Here is a 19584-nt window from a genome sequence, read left to right as displayed (position 1 = left end):
ACGAACCTTAGGTTACAGTGTATGGATAAGTGTCATTAATATAGATACTCCAAAATTTATATGGAATTCCTAACATCTGATATGCCCTGATACAATGTTATCAGTCATAATTCTAATTATTCTAAAATGTTATATGTCACGGAAATATCCAAGTTTCCTACTAATTGCATTGCACTCAAATCTTTAACCATGTTATTTTAAGTTTTGTCCTGATGCTTTTATAGAATGAAGATTTTCAAGAAGACTCATAAAAAGAACTTTTTTTTTTTTAACAGACAAGTTTCTGATGGCCTTTAGATAATACCACTGAACTATGTAACAAATGATGGAAAACCTGATTACTTCATCCAGATCAACAGGAATCAATTACATGGGACTGAATGAACTGATGAATATGATTTATAACTTTATGACATTGGGAAATATACTAGCTTTAATCTTGGTGTTTCAGAAAAACCTTTTCTCTTATGCTATGACCTACGAGTTGATAAAGTATACCCTTGTAAACAAAGATAAAACATTTATCTTTTTTGCTCTACCTGATCCTGCCAGAATTTGGCTTTTCCAGCTGGCTCTCCTATGGACTTGATGGTTTATTGCAACTGGATTACAACTAGTTATACTAAGCATTGTTTTAATTTGTTCTTTGTTTCCAAATTGTTTATGATTGTGTCTCCCTGCTGCACTATGACTTTGTCAATATTACTAGCTGCATTACTTATATCCTATTTTATAAGATCGTTGTCTCTTACAGTACTCAATGATAGTAACCAGGCTATTAGCCTACTGAATTCTGAGGTCTCTATGATGAGAAAAGCAGTGTTACAAAACTGCACGGCTCTTGACATCCTTACAGCGTCTCAGGGAGGCACCTATGCCATAATTCAAACTGAATGCTGTGTTTTCATACTTGATGAATCCTCTAATACAACATGTTTAATGAACCATATGAAAAATCAGATTTCTGCCTTAAGTGACCCATTCCCAAACCCTGATGACCTCTTAGAAAACTGGTTTGGCATGGGACGCTCTTGGCTTAAATATTTACTCATAACTCTATTAATATTATTAGCTATATTATTTGTATTTTGCCTGTTTTACAAGATTATTGTTTTCTATATTACCAAATGTGTGACTGAGCCTCCAACAAAAATAATGATGACTAGGTGGCTTGAAAGAGTTGATCAAATATATAGTTCTGTATGCGATCAGTGATTGTAATAGTGCAACTCTAGATATGGGAAGATTCAACAAGGGAAAACATTTCCTGGATCATAATAGATTAGTAAGACAAAGGATCCAGAAAATCTTTAATCTGATGATTAAACAGGGCCTAATCTGAAAATTAACACCTGGAGTGGCATATCAACAAGAATTTTCACCTGATCTGGGATGAACCTCCCAGCGCTGTGGGACAAAATTTGGTCATGAAATCTCTCCCAAACATTGGTCTACTTTCCGACCAAGAGGAGGGACTGATAAATGGAATATTTATAAATGTAATGGAATATTTCCTGCCATATCAGTAAACAAAGGATGTCATAGTCATCAAGGATTGCAGCCCTCCAACGTGAGCCAGTGAGCCCTGAGGGAACTCAGGGCTGAAAAGAATACCTGCCATCTAGCAGCCAACAGACTGCAGCCACTCCCTATGGTGAACCCTGAGGAAACTCAGGATCTGAAAACACAGGATACTAGCGCCAGATGGCTGAGGTGCATATCAAAGGAATGATTTCAGTGAGCCCAGACTCTTGCACCTTCCCATACATAGAAAAGCACTAAATTCCTTAACTTGTGATACCTGGTATTCTTTAACAATAATCTTTGGGGGCTTCCCTGGTGGCGCAGTGGTTGAGAATCTGCCTGCCAATGCAGGGGACACGGGCTCGAGCCCTGGTCTGGGAAGATCCCACATGCCGCGGAGCAAGTGGGCCCGTGAGCCACAACTACTGAGCCTGCGCGTCTGGAGACTGTTCTCTGCAACAACAGAGGCCGCGATGGTGAGAGGCTCGCGCACCGCGATGAAGAGTGGCCCCCGCTAGCTGCAACTAGAGAAAGCCCTCACACAGAAACGAAGACCCAACACAGCAAAAATAAATAAATAAATAAATTTATAAAGTTCCTACCAAAATTCTTTAAAAAAAAAGAAAAAACAATAATCTTTTCACGTTCTGACTACCTGCCCTTTGTTATAAAACTTCTACATAACCTGGCTCTGCTCCTCGCCTCCTCGGAGCAGTTTCTCAGAGTTCACTGAAACGCTGTCTGCTGGGCTGCAGTCCTCATTTTGCCCCAAATAAAACTTAACTCGCAACGCTTATGTTGTGCTTTGTTTTTTGTTTTTTTTTTTAAGTCAACACCGCCATTTCTTGATTACAGATAATAGGCTTCATTCAGCCTCCATTACTTTCCCTGAGTTCCAACCAGCAGGTTCAAACAGTTTATGTTGTGCTTTGTTTTTTGTTTTTTTTTTTAAGTCAACACCGCCATTTCTTGATTACAGATAATAGGCTTCATTCAGCCTCCATTACTTTCCCTGAGTTCCAACCAGCAGGTTCAAACAGTTGCTAATTAGGGAAGGGAGGGGGATGCGGAGACTAGGGAGGAACTGCCAAAAGAAACAATAGTGCAGCCTTGGGGGAGGGTCCTGGTTCCCCCTCAAGGGGCACGCAAAACAATACCTTTGAGCTGTTTTGCAGATACTGAAACCCCAACCAGGTGGGAGAAGTTAACTGTATGCTGCCCACAAGCACGTAGACCTCAGGCCACCAGGTGGAACCAGAAGGTTGATGATGCTGACTCCCACTTACCTCACCACCAACCCAATCAGAAAAATGTCCACAAGCTGATCACGTCCTCTTCGAACCATTACCATAAAACTCTTCACTACCCCCTCCCTGTTGGGACGCACAGTCTTTGAGGGCATTAGGCGGCTCTGGCCCCCTTTGCCTGGCAAAGCAATAAAGCTATTCTTTTTGTACTTCACCCAAAACTTTGTCTCCAACATTTAATTCGGTGTCGGGGTACAGAGGCCGGATTCAGCTTCACTTCCAGGGCACCCAGCACCTAGTTCCAGGCTGCCTGATTCACCTGCATAAAGATGTGCATGAACCACCTCCAAGACCACTTTGCTTCACTGGTCAGCACCCACCATCTCCTTCGAGTGCCCCTGGTCCAGGGACGCCGGCTCCCACAAAGCTACGCCTCATGACCCAGGGCTTGGAACTCTGGGGGACGTCTGGGCAAAAGCCTGGGCACTCCTGGTGCAGCGGGAGGCCATCACCTCTTACTTGTGACAAGGCAGCACATGACGCAGCCCACTGGCTTCCTGGGCAGCCCATTAGGGAATCAGGGATCCTGGGCTCCGAGGGGTCGGGGCGGGACACGCACTGGCGCGCATGCAATGCCTCCCTCATTGCCAACCACCGACACCCCTGCAGCCCTCGCTCCTCCTGCACCTCCTCCTCCATGCACCCCCAAGGACCTGGAAGGCGGGAGCAAGGGGTGGGGGGAACTAGAGCCTTAAAGCCCACCCACGTCCTTCAGGGGGAGGGAGGAACACATCTTCCTAACAGTACTTCTCTCAGGGATCAGCCTGAAAGCAAGGACCCTGTGGGGCCCTCCTGGACACAAAAGCCTTTCTGTGTCCCCCGTTTCTGGTTTGTAGGAAATAGGCGTCATTCAGCCTCCAAGACCGTCCCTGAGTTCCAAACAGCAGGTTCAAACCTTTGCAAATCAGGGAAGGGAGAGGGGGATGCGCAAACAAGGGAGAGGCAATCCAGAAACAATGTGCAGCCTTGGGGCAGGGTCCAGGTTCCTCCTCAAGGAAAATACAAACCAAGATCTTTGAGCTCTTCAAGGGACCTACGAGCCAATGGATGAGTTTCGAGCCCGTGGATGAGTTGTAAACCCGAGAGCCCAAGACTCAATTAAATACTGGAACCTACTGTAAAGAGTGGGGGGATGGTTAGGAGGCTGAGTCCCACTGCAGCGGCTCCAACCCTGGGACACCGCACATCCCCTCGCTCAGGAGGTGGGGCGCTGCGACTGCAGCTGGGACGCTGAGACTCTGCGCCTCCCCCTCCCCATTCCCCTCAGGAGGCGCAGCTTGGACCTCTCCCCGCTCCCGCCGGCCCCGGTGAACCGGCTGGAAGGCAGGAGCTAGACGGCGCACCAAAGTTCCCCTGGACCAAGGCGCTGCCCCCAGCTAGCTCTTCCTAAACAGCAGGGGCGGCTCCGAGCGAACGCGAACACGTGGGACTCAAAAGTTGGTCTCCCGCAGCAGCCCGGGGACGCGGTACTGGGTCCGCCCCTACTTACCAGGCGCGGGGCCCCGAGGGCGGACTGGGCTTCGGCTGGCGGGGTCCAGCCCGAGTGCTGCGGCGGTGCGGCCGTGGGCGAGGTCGAGGGTCGCGCCGCCCTCCCCTCGGGCTCCGAGGCAGCGCAGCGGCGGCAGAGAGAAGAGACGCCAAGCCGGGAGTTCGGGCTCCGCGGGGACCCCGGCTCCACTCCAGGCGTCGGGGGTGGGTCCACTCGGCCCTAAGTCTCTAGGGGAGGGGGGCGGGGGCGGCGGAGAGTATGGGGAGCTGGAGGGAGGAAGCGGGGCCCGAGCGGGCGGCGAGGCACCAAGCCTCCGCAAAGACTTTCCACCTTCTGAAGATCCGCTGGCCACGCAGCCCACGCATCGCCCACGCGCTGCCTGCTCCTATGCCTTGGCGCGAGCGCCCCCTGGGGGCCGGGAGGAGGGCGGGCCGGGAGCGGAGTGCACCGCCCGGCCCCTCCGTGCCCCGCCCCGCCGGGTGTCCCGAAGGGGGCGGTCCGGACTGGGGAAGGCCCGCCCTGGCAGCAGCCCTGGCTCCTGGCTAGGCCCCATCGCTCACCTCAGCTCCTGGGGACACGTCTCCTCTCCACATCGGGGTAAAGCGGGGATATCTGGAAGCGGGTAGGAGTGATGCTTCTTTTCGCACGCATTCCGGGAAACTTCTTGGATGGATGTTCAACTGCCACAAAAAACGGTGAGGATATCGCTCACCTCTGCATCCTCAAGGTCTACAAGAGCGCCTGGCCTATGGTAGGAGCCTGGTAATTATTTTTTAGTAAATAAGTGCATGAATAAATGAATGGACCATGAGGCTCTTTTTCATCCCATAACGTCTTCTGGAATACATCCACTTCACAAATAAGTAGAAGATAAAGAAATGCTTGGGGAGCACCAATGTTTAAAAATAAATATAAACAGGCTGTCTTATGTAAGGGGTAACCACTGCCACATGTTCTGAAGCACTTTAGAAAGGAAATGTGGCTTTCCTGTTCCAAACTTATTAAAAGTTGAATTCAGACAAATGAGCGCTGGAGGTGTATACTGTGCCTTACGTCTGATGCTTTCTGCAACAACAGATAAACTAGACAGCTACAGTAATCAAAGAGGATTATTCCACATCCAGAAACCGAGCCAGCTGTCAGGTGGAGGAACACACAAGCCAAAGGAGGCCTGTTGGCGTTTTTGAGAGTGTCTGCTTCCAGCATAAGGTTTACTTTATTTATTTACATTTTGTTTTATTTTTTTTAATTTTATTTGAAAAAATCCATTATTTATGAAACCGTTCTCTTTGGTCAGATATATACTGCTGTTGAAAACAGTTAAAACATGTAATGGTTATCTACAAAAATATCATTTCTGATTGTTGTATTCCCTCAATAGCATATGCATCTACACAGGTGCAAGGATATTATATTCCCCAAATATTTTATATTCAGAATTAAATTTTAAAGGACCATGTTTTTCATAGTTTTGGTCTGGTGAACAGGTTATTAAAAAAAACCCATTAAAAGGGGCACAAGTCATCAGAATAGGCACCCAATATCACAATAGGCACCAACCATCAGAATAGGTGCCAACTGTCAGAACAAGGCATCAGCCATCAGAACAAGCACCAATGAGCAGAAGAGGCATCAACCATCAGAATGCGTGACATACTGTGGATTCCCCGTTGAACTTTCACTTCACTTATTCATTTATTTATATTGGAAAGGACTCATAGCTTTCTGTTTGATTCAGTGGGTTATTATTCATTACTCTCATTGTTTATTTTAATCCTCACATTGTCCCAGATTTGACCAGTGAGGACCTCTTCAAACTGGATTCTGGGTCTTTTTAACATGCTCCATCATTCTTAGAGCACTTTGTTACTTTGTAGGCCCCAAAGATCTTACAGGCTCATCTTGTATCTTCCCTGCCCCTTGGATTCTTTTAATGGAGAATGGCTTTGAGAAGTCACATATGGGTGCTAGGTGTGCTCATTGCTATTGGGGTGCTCATTGCTCCTAGGCTGTCTCAGTGGACAGAACAAAATGCGTGTGTGTGTGTGTGTGTCTCACAATTACATTAATATTTATCTCTATATATTGAAAACCATTAATTTACATAATACCTCTAACTCTAATTCAAAGCCACAGGGCTCATTCTGGTTTTCTCCCCTTCTGTATTTGTAACTGCCTTCTTAATCAGTGAGAAAACTGGCTCCCATCATTCTTAATATATTTGCTTTGCTTGGTTGATCCCCCTGCATGGAGCCAACTTCCCATAGTAGGACACCCTCCCACCAGCACCTCATTCTGCTTGGGCTTTGGCATTCCACCTTGGCGGTTCCCTTTTCTTGTGTGGACACCCTCTTCATTGTATTTGGTCTCTGACACTGTGCATTGGGCTACTAAATCCCTGCTCCCCTGTATGGGTACTCTCTTTGTTCTGTTCTGGCTCTGACATCCGATGCCAGACCCTCCCGACCATGGGGTGCTCTGCTCTCACAGTGCTGGGCTGCTCCAGTAGCTGCCCTACCCTGTGCAGATGTACTCCTCCCTACTCAGCTCCAACACCCACCTGGTCTGCCCCTTATGGGGACATCCTCTCATTCCACTTGGGCTCCAACTCCCTGCTCTTAGCCTCTGAGACTCCCTAACCCTGGCCCATCCTCATGAATGCTGAGTCTCTGGTGATGGTGCCATGCCTCTAGACTATAGCAGCTAATCAGGTAGCCCTTCCTCCACAGTCCCCTGGTTCTGTGACTCGATTGTCTCCCCTGATTCCATGAGCTGTAGAGTGGTAACTTCTTTTGCTAGTCTTTGACTGCCTCACCATATCCTGTATTTTCCCTTAACTCTGCCCACACCTCTCTGTTACCTTCCCATTAAGATCTCTTCATGTGACTATCTGGTGGTGAACTCTCCTGCTTAGAGTACGACTGATATGCTACCTTTCATTTTCTTGGTTCTCCCTTCCTGGAAATTTTATTAATTGGATAATGGATCATTTGCATTAATCATCTATGCCTCTTATTTTTGCATAGGGTTTCCTAGAACAAATCATCTTAAAATTTGTATGGAGACACAAAAGATCCTGAATAGCCAAAGCAGTCTTGAGGGAAAAAAATGGAGCTGGAGAAATCAGACTCCCTGACTTCAGACTATACTACAGAGCTACAGTAATCATGACAATATGGTACTGGCACAAAAACAGAAACATAGATCAATGGAACAAGATAGAAAGCCCAGAGATAAACCCACACACCTATGGTCAACTAATCTATGACAAAGGAGGCAAAGATATACAATGGAGAAAAGACAGTCTCTTCAATAAGTGGTGCTGGGAAAACTGGACAGCTACATGTAAAAGAATAAAATTAGAATACTCCCTAACACCATACACAAAAATAAACTCAAAATGGATTAGAGACCTAAATGTAAGACCGGACACTATAAAACTCTTAGAGGAAAACATAGGAAGAACACTCTTTAACATAAATCACAGCAAGATCTTTTGTGATCCACCTCCTAGAGTAATGGAAATAAAAACAAAAATAAACAAATGGGACCTAATGAAACTTCAAAGCATTTGCACAGCAAAGGTAACCATAAACAAGACGAAAAGACAACCCTCAGAATGGGAGAAAATATTTGCAAATGAATCAACGGACAAAGGATTAATCTCCAAAATATATAAACAGCTCATGCAGCTCAATATTAAAAAAACAAACAACCCAATCCAAAGATGGGCAGAAGACCTAAATAGACATTTCTTCAAAGAAGACATACAAACAGCCAGCAAGCACATGAAAAGATGCTCAACATCACTAATTATTAGAGAAATGCAAATCAAAACTACAATGAGGTATCACCTCACACCAGTTAGAATGGGCATCATCAGCAAATGTACAAACAACAAATGCTGGAGAGGGTGTGGAGATAAGGGAACCCTCTTGCACTGTTGGTGGGAATGTAAACTGATACAGCCACTATGGAGAACAGGATGGAGGTTCCTTAAAAAACTAAAAATAGAATTACCATATGACCCAGCAATCCCACTACTGGGCATATATCCAGAGAAAACCGTAATTCAAAAAGACACATGCGCCCCAATGTTCATTTCAGCACTATTTACAATAGCCAGGTCATGGAAGCAACCTAAATGCCCATCGACAGACGAATGGATAAAGAAGATGTGGTACATATATACAATGGAATATTACTCAGCCATAAAAAGGAACGAAATTGAGTCATTTGTTGAGACGTGGATGGATCTAGGAACTGTCATACAGAGTGAAGTAAGTCAGAAAGAGAAAAACAAATATTGTATATTAACGCATGTATGTGGAACCTAGAAAAATGGTACAGATGAACCGGGTTGCAGGGCAGAAGGTGAGACACAGATGTAGAGAACAAATGTATGGACACCAAGGGGGGAAAACTGCAGTGGGGTGGGGATGGTGGTGTGCTGAATTGGGCGATTGGGATTGACATGTATACAGTGATGTGTATAAAATTGATGACTGATTAAAAAAAAAAGAAAGAAAACACTCCCATTTACCGTTGCAACAAAAAGAATAAAATATCTAAGAATAACCTACCTAAGGAGACAAAAGACCTGTATGCAGAAAATTATAAGACACTGATGAAAGAAATTAAAGATGATACAAATAGATGGAGAGATATACCATGTTCTTGGATAGGAAGAATCAACATTGTGAAAATGACTCTACAACCCAAAGCAATCTACAGATTCAATGCAATCCCTATCAAACTACCACTGGCATTTTTAACAGAACTGGAACAAAAAATTTCACAATTTGTATGGAAATACAAAAGACCCCGAATAGCCAAAGCAATCTTGAGAAAGAAAAACGGAGCTGGAGGAATCAGGCTCCCTGACTTCAGACTATACTACAAAGCTACAGTAATCAAGACAGTATGGTACGGGCACAAAAACAGAAACATAGATCAATGGAACAGGATAGAAAGCCCAGAGATAAACCCATGCACATATGGTCACCTTATCTTTGAAAAAGGAGGCAAGCATATACAGTGGAGAAAAGACAGCCTCTTCAATAAGTGGTGCTGGGAAAACTGGACAGGTACATGTAAAAGTATGAAATTAGAACACTCCCTAACACCATACACAAAAATAAACTCAAAATGGATTGAAAACCTAAATGTAAGGCCAGACACTATCAAACTCTTAGAGGAAAACATAGGCAGAACACTCTATGACATAAATCACAGCAAGATCCTTTTTGACCCACCTCCTAGACAAATGGAAATAAAACCAAAAATAAACAAATGGGACCTAATGAAACTTGAAAGCTTTTGCACAGCAAAGGAAACCGTAAACAAGACCAAAAGACAACCCTCAGAATGGGAGAAAATATTTGCAAATGAAGCAACTGACAAAGCATTAATCTCCAAAATTTACAAGCAGCTCATGCAGCTCAATAACAAAAAAACAAACAACCCAGTGCAAAAATGGGCAGAAAACCTAAATAGACATTTCTCCAAAGAAGATATACAGATTGCCAACAAACACATGAAAGAATGCTCAACATCATTAATCATTAGAGAAATGCAAATCAAAACTACAATGAGATATCATCTCACACTGGTCAGAATGGCCATCATCAAAAAATCTAGAAACAATAAATGCTGGAGAGGGTGTGGAGAAAAGGCAACACTCTTGCACTGTTGGTGGGAATGTAAATTGATACAGCCACTATGGAGAACAGTATGGAGGTTCCTTAAAAAACTAAAACTAGAACTACCATACGACCCAGCAATCCCACTACTGGGCATATACCCTGAGAAAACCATTATTCAAAAAGAGTCATGTACCACAATGTTCATTGCAGCTCTATTTACAATAGCCAGGACATGGAAGCAACCTAAGTGTCCATCATCGGATGAATGGATAAAGAAGATGTGGCACATATATACAATGGAATATTACTCAGCCATAAAAAGAAACGAAATTGAGTTATTTGTAATGAGGTGGATGGAGTTACAGTCTGTCATACAGAGTGAAGTAAGTCAGATAGAGAAAAACAAATACAGTATGCTAACATATATATATGGAATCTAAGGAAAAAAAAAAAAGTCATGAAGAACCTACTGGCAAGACAGGAATAAAGACATAGACCTACTAGAGAATGGACTTGAGGATATGGGGAGGGGGAAGTGTAAGCTGGGACAAAGTGAGAGAGTGGCATGGACATATATACACTACCAAACGTAAAATAGATAGCTAGTGGGAAGCAACCACATAGCACAGGGAGATCAGCTCGGTTCTTTGTGACCACCTGGAGGGGTGGGATGGGGAGGGTGGGAGGGAGGGAGATGCAAGAGGGAAGAGATATGGGGACATATGTATATGTATAACTGATTCACTTTGTTATAAAACAGAAACTAACACACCATTGTAAAGCAATTATACTCCAATAAAGATGTTTTAAAAAAATCATAACTTTTACTGTAATTTTAAATATTATTTTGCAACACGACAGCTTTTCAGATACAGGATACAACCTTCTCTAGAGAATAAGCATAAACAATACCATAGTTGGCTTAAAAGCAGCCACCAATTAAGAAAGTGTGCAAGGTCAACACCACACAGACTTTCATCTTAATACCAACAGTAGATAAAGCAACTCCTAATTTAATACTGGGCTAATCTATTCATTATTAGAAGCAATACTGTTTATATGAGTAACAAGAAATACTTCCCCTTGCATAAGCTTATATCAGAATAGATAACCCATGACAGTTAACAATAAAAGAAACCTAAACTAATACTTAACCTATTCAAACATGGTTAACCCAACACAAGTATGCATTTAAGAAGAGATTTTAGTGCTTCCCTGGTGGCACAGTGGTTAAGAATCCGCCTGCCAATGCAGGGGACACGGGTTCGAGCCCTGGTCCTGGAAGATCACACATGCCACAAAGCAACTAAGCCCGTGTGCCACAACTACTGAGCCCACGTGCCACAACTACTGCAGCCTGCACGCCTACAGCCCGTGCTCCGCAACAAGAGAAGCCACCACAATGAGAAGCGCGCGCACCACAACGAAGAGTAGCCCCTGTTCAAAGCAACTAGAGAAAGCCCACACACAGCAACAAAGACCCAACGCAGCCAAAAAAAAAGGAAAGAAATTTTTTTAAAAAGAAAAGATTCTTAAAAGTAAAAGGAACTCAGCAATACAAACCTACCTGTTTATGAAAAACATTACCTCTAGCACTTCTGGTTAGAGGCACCGCCTGCCCAGTGAGATCTGTTTAAGGGCTGTGGTATCCTGAGTGTGGAAAGGTAGTCATTTGTTCTCTAAATAAGGACTTCCTTGACTGGTTACACAAGGCTTTTACTGTCTCTTTTAAGCAGTGAAGTTGACCTTCCCTTGAAGAGGTGGGAATAATATAAGGTGAGAAGACCCTATCGAGCTTAAATTAATTAAACCAAAAAAATAAACAACTGAACTTTTAAGGGATAACATAGCTTTTAATGTATTAACAATTTTCATTGGGGTGACCCTGGAGATTAAAACAACCATCTAGTGATTAAAATTTAGACCAACTAGTCAGAATGCTTTATTGCCTATTGTTCTGAAACACTGATCAAGCATATTGTTTATGCTTATGGTACAAGTTATCCTAGGGATAAACAACGCAATCCTTTTCCAGAGTTCGTATCAGCCATAGCGTTTACGATCTTGATGCTGAATCAGGATATCCTAATGGTATAACTGCTATTCATGGTGTGTTTGTTCAGTGATTAACGTCCTAGAGATCTGAGTTCAGACTGGAGTAATCCCAGTCGGTTTCTATCTATACTGTAGATTTCTCCCAGTATGAAAGTTCAAGACAAGTAAGGCAGACTTTACAAAATGTCTTCAAAGTAAATGATGATACAATCTACATTCAACTAGTTTATGCATACCTTACTGTAGACAGGGTTTGTTAGGGTTTGCAGAGCCCAGCAACTGCATTAAACAAACTTTTATCCGCAGAGGTTCAAGTCCTCTTCCTAAGAATATGTTCATAATCAACATTCTTTCACTAATCACCCAATTTTACTCACTATAGCATTCCTTACATTAACTGAATGGAAAATCCTAGACTGTATACAAATCCAGATAGGGCCAAGTAGACACAATTTGAAACATTTACCAACCATCATGCTAATCGGAGTTGCCCTATCATCATTGCGAATCCTTTACGTGATACATGAAACCAATAACTCTTCCCTAACAGTGAAAACTACGGGTCAGCAATGATACCGAAGCTACTAATACACAGATTATGAAGATTTAAATTTTGACTCCCCTATAATCCCCACATCAGATCAGGGTTCCTGATCACTCAGCAGAACATGGAGCAGCACCCCTTCCAGGTTGTCCGTCCTCACATGAACACAACAAGATACAGAGAAGAAAAGGGACCACAGGTAAATCAGGGCAAAACCCTCAATTCAGACGTTGGAAATCTCAGAGGGGACAAGACACACTGCAGGCAAAAAGCAGATATGGGGTCTCCCCCTACATGTGATCCTGACCCATGCAGATGGGGTGAGACCACACAATCCCCAGACCCTGCACCTGGGGTCACACGTCCACACTCACCAGGGGGACCCCACCTCCCCAGATCCTGTACCTGGGGTCACACGTCCACCTTGGTCAGGACACCGTGGCTGTGCTGTGTGGGCTCCCAACGTGTGGACAAGCCGGGTCCCTGGGACCTCCTAGGACTGTAGAAAGCAGTATAGGTTCCATCTCCACTCCTGGCACTTGTCCCAGAAGAGTCAGTCCCTTCCTGTTTCACTTTGGTTCTGTGTTATTTTAATTGTTCTTAAAGCTTTCAGGCTAAAGTTGAACACAGTACCTTGGTTCTGGCAGGCTCAGCCCTTTCCTTGCTCACCGAGGTGTGGAGAAAACTCACGCAGCAGCAGGGCTGAAAGAGGAGCGGCACGACCGGACTCTGCGGAGTGGGGATGGCCGACCGGAAGGAGAGCACAGTAGCAACCTCACCTGCTGCCCATCAGCCTTAAGCCCAGATCCATGTGCCCAGCAATCAACTCACCAGGTACACCTGCCTCCCTCCACGCCCTCTGCGTGCTGGTGAATTGGAATAATTACCAGGTAGCCCACCTGAGGAGTCTCCACCAGCCCCAGGGAAGGTGAACCTCAGAGGGGTAAGGACTAAGGCCCCCACGACACCACTGACCCTGGGAGGGCCACGTAACCACGTTCAGAGCGGAGCGCTGTTACCCAGACAAGCCCACCTCAGCTCCAGACCCCAGACATCTGAGCACTGGCATTCAGACAGAAGCACAGAGCTTCCCAGTACTGAGGACAGGCTGGGTCTCTACCCTGGTCTCCACATCTACCCTGAAGCTCCAGGAGTGAGGCCAGGTCTCTACCGATGTCTCCACTTCCATCTTGAAGCTCCCAGGATTGAAGCCAGGCCACATCTCTACCCAGGTCTCCACGTTCTAGTGTACGCAGAACACAGTCTGGTCTAAATGTTCTCATTTGTAGACAGCACACGGTCAGGTCTAAACATATTCCGTCTAGACAGGGCATGGAGAGATCTAAATCTATGGTGTAGGCAGAACTTGGCCAGGTTTAAACTACTTTAGGTTTGATCTCCTACGAGGCACAGGTCACACACGTGGGTTCTCATCTCTGAACAGGGGCTCACTGTTGTGTGGGAACTAGGATGTACATTTCTTGGAAAATAAATTAACATCGGGCTCCACAGTCACTCACATCAGGAAACTGAACAAAATCTTTCTGTCATTAGACATTTCAACATGCAAAACAGAAACGTTACAGATTTCTCTGGTCACATCGTGGTCAGGATCCCGGGGTAAGCCAGGGGCTTCTTGTAGTGCAGCCTAGTCTTTTGCAAGGACAGACCAGAAGTGGCCTGATTCCAGCATCTCAAGCTCCCAGCAGGAGGTGGCCGCACTGGAACCCTGGGCAAGACCGTCTATCCCACAAGCCGATTCCGAGTGGAAGGCTGATGGCTGCGAGGGCTCCCAGTCAAGTTACTCTGATGCCCAGAGCGTGCACTGCACTGTGTTCAAGGGAAGAACACGTGGAGAGTTTGGGGCACAGAAGCCATCCGAGCGGAGAACTCACAGGCCGAGCTCCTAGGGCACCAGTCCATCTCCACATGGCGGCCCGCCTGCCCACCATGGGCCTCACGCCACCCGCCCATCACCCCCATGCCACAGTGCCTGCTCTTTCAAAAGCACAGGGTCTCATGAAGGAGACCCAGTGGTCCACCCTCGAGTCCTGATGCTGAGTTTGGGGAGAATGAACTCCCCTAATTGGGCGACGGGACCCTCTGAGGAAAGAGCTAGTGGCCCCATCCGAGTCAGGGCCTTACTGAGCAATGGGAACACAGGAGCTAAGTTCAGGGCCTGGAGGCCAGGCCAATGGGAGGGGCGCCCCCCAGCCCTGGCTGGGCTCTCCAACCGTGACGTTGTAGCTTAAAGGGGACCCAGGGCAGAGCACTGAATGTAATGGGGGCCTAAGCTGGACCCTGAATGGAGCTTAAAGAAGGTGTGAATGACGTGACTGAGATAGTTACAGCGACTGGAAGACAGACTCTGTGTTAGCTCCATCCATTTAAATGCCCGAGATCCGTGATCTTTACATGGCTACACAGGATTGTTTGAGTAGGTGTGTGCTGAGGTATCTGGGGCCTAATTAAGTCTGCAACCAACTTGCAAGTGGTTCTGGCAAACACACAGGTGTGCGCACAGGCAGGCACAGCACACACACTAACATATGCACCTGCACAACATAAGTATATGCACACACTAGCATGTGAATACACATGCACACACATGCATAGCACACATATGCCCATGCACACACTAACACGTTCATGTGCAAATGCACACGTGTACCTACACATACCCAAGCACATGCACAGCAAATGTATGCTCACAGGCACATGTACACACACAGGGAATAAAGTGAATATCGTAAAGCGTTAATTCCTGAACACAAGTGAAGCTCATGTGTATTCTTCCCTTTTTCTTAACTTTGACTTTTTTCAAAATAAAAAGTTTAAGAAAAAAGTTAATGGTAAGTGACTTTTGATTCATAGGACTTTCTGAAGTTATTCCACAAATATTGTAAGACGTGAGAGATTAATGTAGATATTACATGTGTCCATCAGTGGATGAATGGAGAAGGAAAACATGGTCCATCCATACAATGGAATGTTATTTAGCCTAAAATGGAAGGAAATTCTGACACAGGCTATAGCATGGATGAAATTTCAGGGCATTATGCTCAGTGACATAAAGCAGACACAAAAGAACAAATAATGTTTGATCCATTCATATAAGGTCCCTAGAGCAGTCAGATCTATAGAGGCAGAAAGTAGGATGGTGGGTCCCAGGGGCTTCAGGAGGGGGAATAGGGAGTTAATGTTTAATGGGGACAGTTTCAGTTTTGCAAGATGAAAAAGTTCTGGAGATGGATGGTGGTCGTGGTTGCACAACGGTGTGAATTACTTCCTGATCCCGAAATGTGCACTTAAAAATGGTTAAGAAGGGGACTTCCCTGGTGGTGCAGTGGTTGAGAATCCACCTGCCAATGCAGGGGACACAGGTTCGAGCCCTGGTCTGGGAAGATCCCACTTGCTGTGGAGCAACTAAGCCCATGTGCCACAACTACTGAGCCTGCGAGCCGCAACTATTGAGCCCACGTGCCACAACTACTGAAGCCCACGCGCCTAGAGCCTGTGCTCCACAAGAGAAGCCATGGCAACGAGAAGCCCGTGCACCGCAAGAAGAGTAGCTCACACTCACCACAACTAGAGAAAGCCCACACGCAGTAATGAAGACACAACGCAGCTAAAAATAAAATAATTTTTAAAAAAATGATTAAGATGGTAACTTTTATGTTATATGTATTTGACCACAATTTTTTTAACTTTTAAAAGAACCACAGGAAATAGTCCATGAATGCAATAAGGTGCACAACTTCACTAATAACCCAGGAAATAAAACCATAAGGAAAAACTATGCATACACCTACCAGACTGGCAGATATTAAAGACACAGTGTCAAATATCAGCAGGATGTGGAGCAATGGAAAGCCTGGTACCCGGCGGGGGTGCAACCACTTCTGAAACAATCTGGCCTCAGCGAAGTCTGTGCACACATGGACCCACCGTGCTGCTCCCAGTTAAACACAGACCCACGAGCACTGGACCAGGACACACAATGACTCTGAAGCTGCAGGAGCCAAACCCGAAACCTGAAGGCCATCACAAGCAGATGAAGAAATGAACTATGCATGCTCACTCGAAGGAATATTGCACAGCAATTGAGTAGGTTTTTATTCAAAGTAGGTAAAACTATAAAAATTATTTTTAAAAAGCTATATCCACGAGATGAAAGAATCTCATGGACACAGTGCTAAGCCACCAAGGGCAACAAAGCAGCCCGTGCAGTACACCCACGTACAGAGTTCAGAACTAGGCAAGCTGGACTGTTATTTACAGATGCGTGCCTGGGGGTAAACCATGAGGACAAGATTACTGTCACAAAATCAGGAGAACAGCTATCTCACGGTAGGGAGGAGGCCGTCACAAGGGAAGGGCACCCCTGGGTGCCCACTCATCATGTTCTGTTTCTTGAGCTTTATGATTATTCTTTATGTGTATATAACATAATTCTTAATATGTAATTAAAGCTTATCATTTTTGTTTATTAAAAGAGGAGTCTCCGCAACAAAGTAGAAGGATGCCTACTTCTCCCAGGGAAGCAAAGGAGTACAGTTTCTACCAGTGAAATCTTGACACCGTGGCTGCTTCAACCATCAGGCCTGACAACAACGCCCATGAGTGGGGCACCGGGGCCATGACACTCAGAAGGAGGCCCTGGGACCTCAGTCCTGGGTCACTGCCTCTGAGCAGCCCACCCCACCTGGTCAAACTTCTCGGTCATTCTGGGCATGATGCTCTTGCCTTGGTTGCTCTGGCACAGCTCGGCCATCACCATTGCTGGGAGAGAAAGAGGAAACGGGCAGAAGAAAGAAGTAGGGTTCAAGCTGACCCACCGTCTTCTACGGAGACTATGCCACCGTCCCTAAGAGGGGACAGCAAGGCCACAGAATCCAGCCTCATGGCCTGAGGCCTAACCACACTAGGGCCCCAGGTGTCTGGTGTCATGGGGAGAATTTCATGAGGTGCCCTCAGACCTCCTGGTTGGACACATGGGGCTTTCAGACACACAGGTCCTGCCCGACCCTGCACCTCTGGGGTCAGATTCTGGAGGTGGGCCTGGAAGCCTCCAGTTTTTCACTTTTGATAACAACTTTTGAGACTGAATTCACGTACCATACAATTCACCCATTTTAAGCATAAAGCTCAGTGGTGTTTTGCATATTCACAGAGTTGTGCAATCATCAGCATGATCCATTTTAGAATATTCCCATCATCTCCTCAAAACCCCTGCCCTTTAGAGGTCACCCCTCACTTCCCACAGCCCCAGCACCACTAACCACTTTCTGTCTCTACGGATTTGCCTGTTCTGGACATCTCACGTAAGTGGAATTAACTAATTTTCCTTTTGGGTCTGGCTTCTTTCTCTGAGCATTATGTTTTCAAGGTTCATCCATGTTGCAGCCTGTATCACTGCTTCACTCCTTTTCATGGCTGAGTAGTATTCCCCCCTCTACTTTTAACTCTATAATTTATTGTGACTCCCTGCCCACACTGCATAGGGCTGATGAGAAATTCACCTTCCATCATTCTTGGGGTGTAACCTGCACTTTTAACCAACACCCAGGGGTCCTGTGCAGGGGCTGAGAGCCCAGCCCCACACGGTGCACAGTCACCCTGTATGACCAAGCCCAGAGGAAGGGTGAGATGGGCCTGAATGTTTAGAGGACCAGAAGTCTCATGTGAAACCAACTTGCTGGTCAGTGTCCTGTGAAATCTGTCCCCAGGGCACCATGCAGGGAACACAGAACAGTCAGGGTCCACAGCACTGCCTTCAGTTCAGGCCCACCCACGGCAACTGTCTACTTGGAAAGTGCTGAGGCTCCAGGGGAGGATCCTTCCTGCCTCTTCCAGCTTCTGGCGGCTCCAAGCATCCCTGGACATGTGGCTGCATCCCTCCCATCTCTGCCTTTGTCTTCACGTGGCTTCTCCTCTGTGTCTGTGTCTCCCCTCATCTTAAAAGGACTAGGGCCACACAGGATTAGGGCCACCCCAATGCCCTTGTCTTAACTACTTACAGGACCAGTCCCTATTTCCAAATGAGGTCATGTCCTGAGGCCCTGGGGTCAGGATGTGGATGTCTTTTTCCATGGTGGGGGATGGAACACACAATCCCCCTTCACTCTGAGGTAACAGACCCCATAGGACAGGTGTCCTTATAAGAAGAGGAGATCAGGACACAGAGACACCAGGCACATGCCTAGGACCATTCTAGATGACCAAAACTCTCCTCAACCATATCTCACCCAGACCCTGTCCTTGGCCTCCACCTTGGCCCCATCCTTGTGGGGCCTGCACAGCCCGGTCTCAGCAAGAATCCTGCCGAGTCAGTGCAGAAATGAGGGCACCAGAACACCCCAGAATGTGCCTCTTTGGCATGTGGATTAGTGTGAGCTAAATGCCACCAAGAACCAGCAGATGCAGGCAAAGCTCTAGAACAGGGCACAAACATTCCTCCTGCAAGGGAAATTCACATTTATAAAGGAAATGCCCACTTGTAGGGACCTCTCCTTCTCTCATACCTGGAAGAGGAGGCCGCTCAACAACTCTCATCAATAAAAAAGTCACCAACTTGAATCTGCATCACAAACTCCACTAAACACCCTTGTTCACCGTGCTTTCCTGACCGCCTTCCCATAACTTAATCCCCCCAAACCGCTTTCCTTTGTCCAGCCCATGATGGTATTTACGTCCCCAGTTCTCACTGTCTCCTGAAGTAGCATTTCTTTATTCCCACATATACATACATCATTCAGACTTTTTCTTTTCTCTTGTTAGTCTTTCTTTTCTCAGTTTAATTTCTGGGTTCCAAGCACGGAACCTGGAAGGGGAGAGGGCACTGGAGCTGGCTGCTGTCCATTGTGAAAGCCATATTGGAATCTTCAGGAATGGCGTGAGCCATTGTTAAACACAGCTAGTGTTAGAAATTAACTTAAAACCTTACACTGAATAAACTATATTAAGAATAAAGGCAGCGGACTTCCCTGGTGGCGCAGTGGTTAAGAATCCGCCTGCCCA

At 45.8% G+C, this 19584-nt stretch overlaps 1 protein-coding gene across 1 annotated transcript in view; it reads right to left on the bottom strand.

Moving 5' to 3' along the window:
* LOC309635354 (uncharacterized protein) overlaps positions 1 to 18657 on the bottom strand; it is a gene marked incomplete at both ends in the record, with an annotated part of 125309 nt that extends 106652 nt beyond the window's left edge. The window contains 3 exons of the mRNA XM_082406411.1: positions 4321 to 4705; positions 17270 to 17346; positions 18585 to 18657. Coding sequence (XP_082262537.1) covers positions 4321 to 4705; positions 17270 to 17346; positions 18585 to 18657 — 535 coding nt within the window. The remainder of the gene's footprint in view (positions 1 to 4320; positions 4706 to 17269; positions 17347 to 18584) is intronic.
* Positions 18658 to 19584: the final 927 nt, after the last annotated feature.

This window comes from Balaenoptera borealis (genome assembly GCF_965194805.1).
Source record: "Balaenoptera borealis genome assembly, chromosome: 10".
NCBI lineage: Eukaryota > Metazoa > Chordata > Mammalia > Artiodactyla > Balaenopteridae > Balaenoptera > Balaenoptera borealis.
The sequence above is the reverse complement of the archived record's forward strand: the minus strand, read 5'-3'. Positions and strand labels throughout refer to the sequence as shown.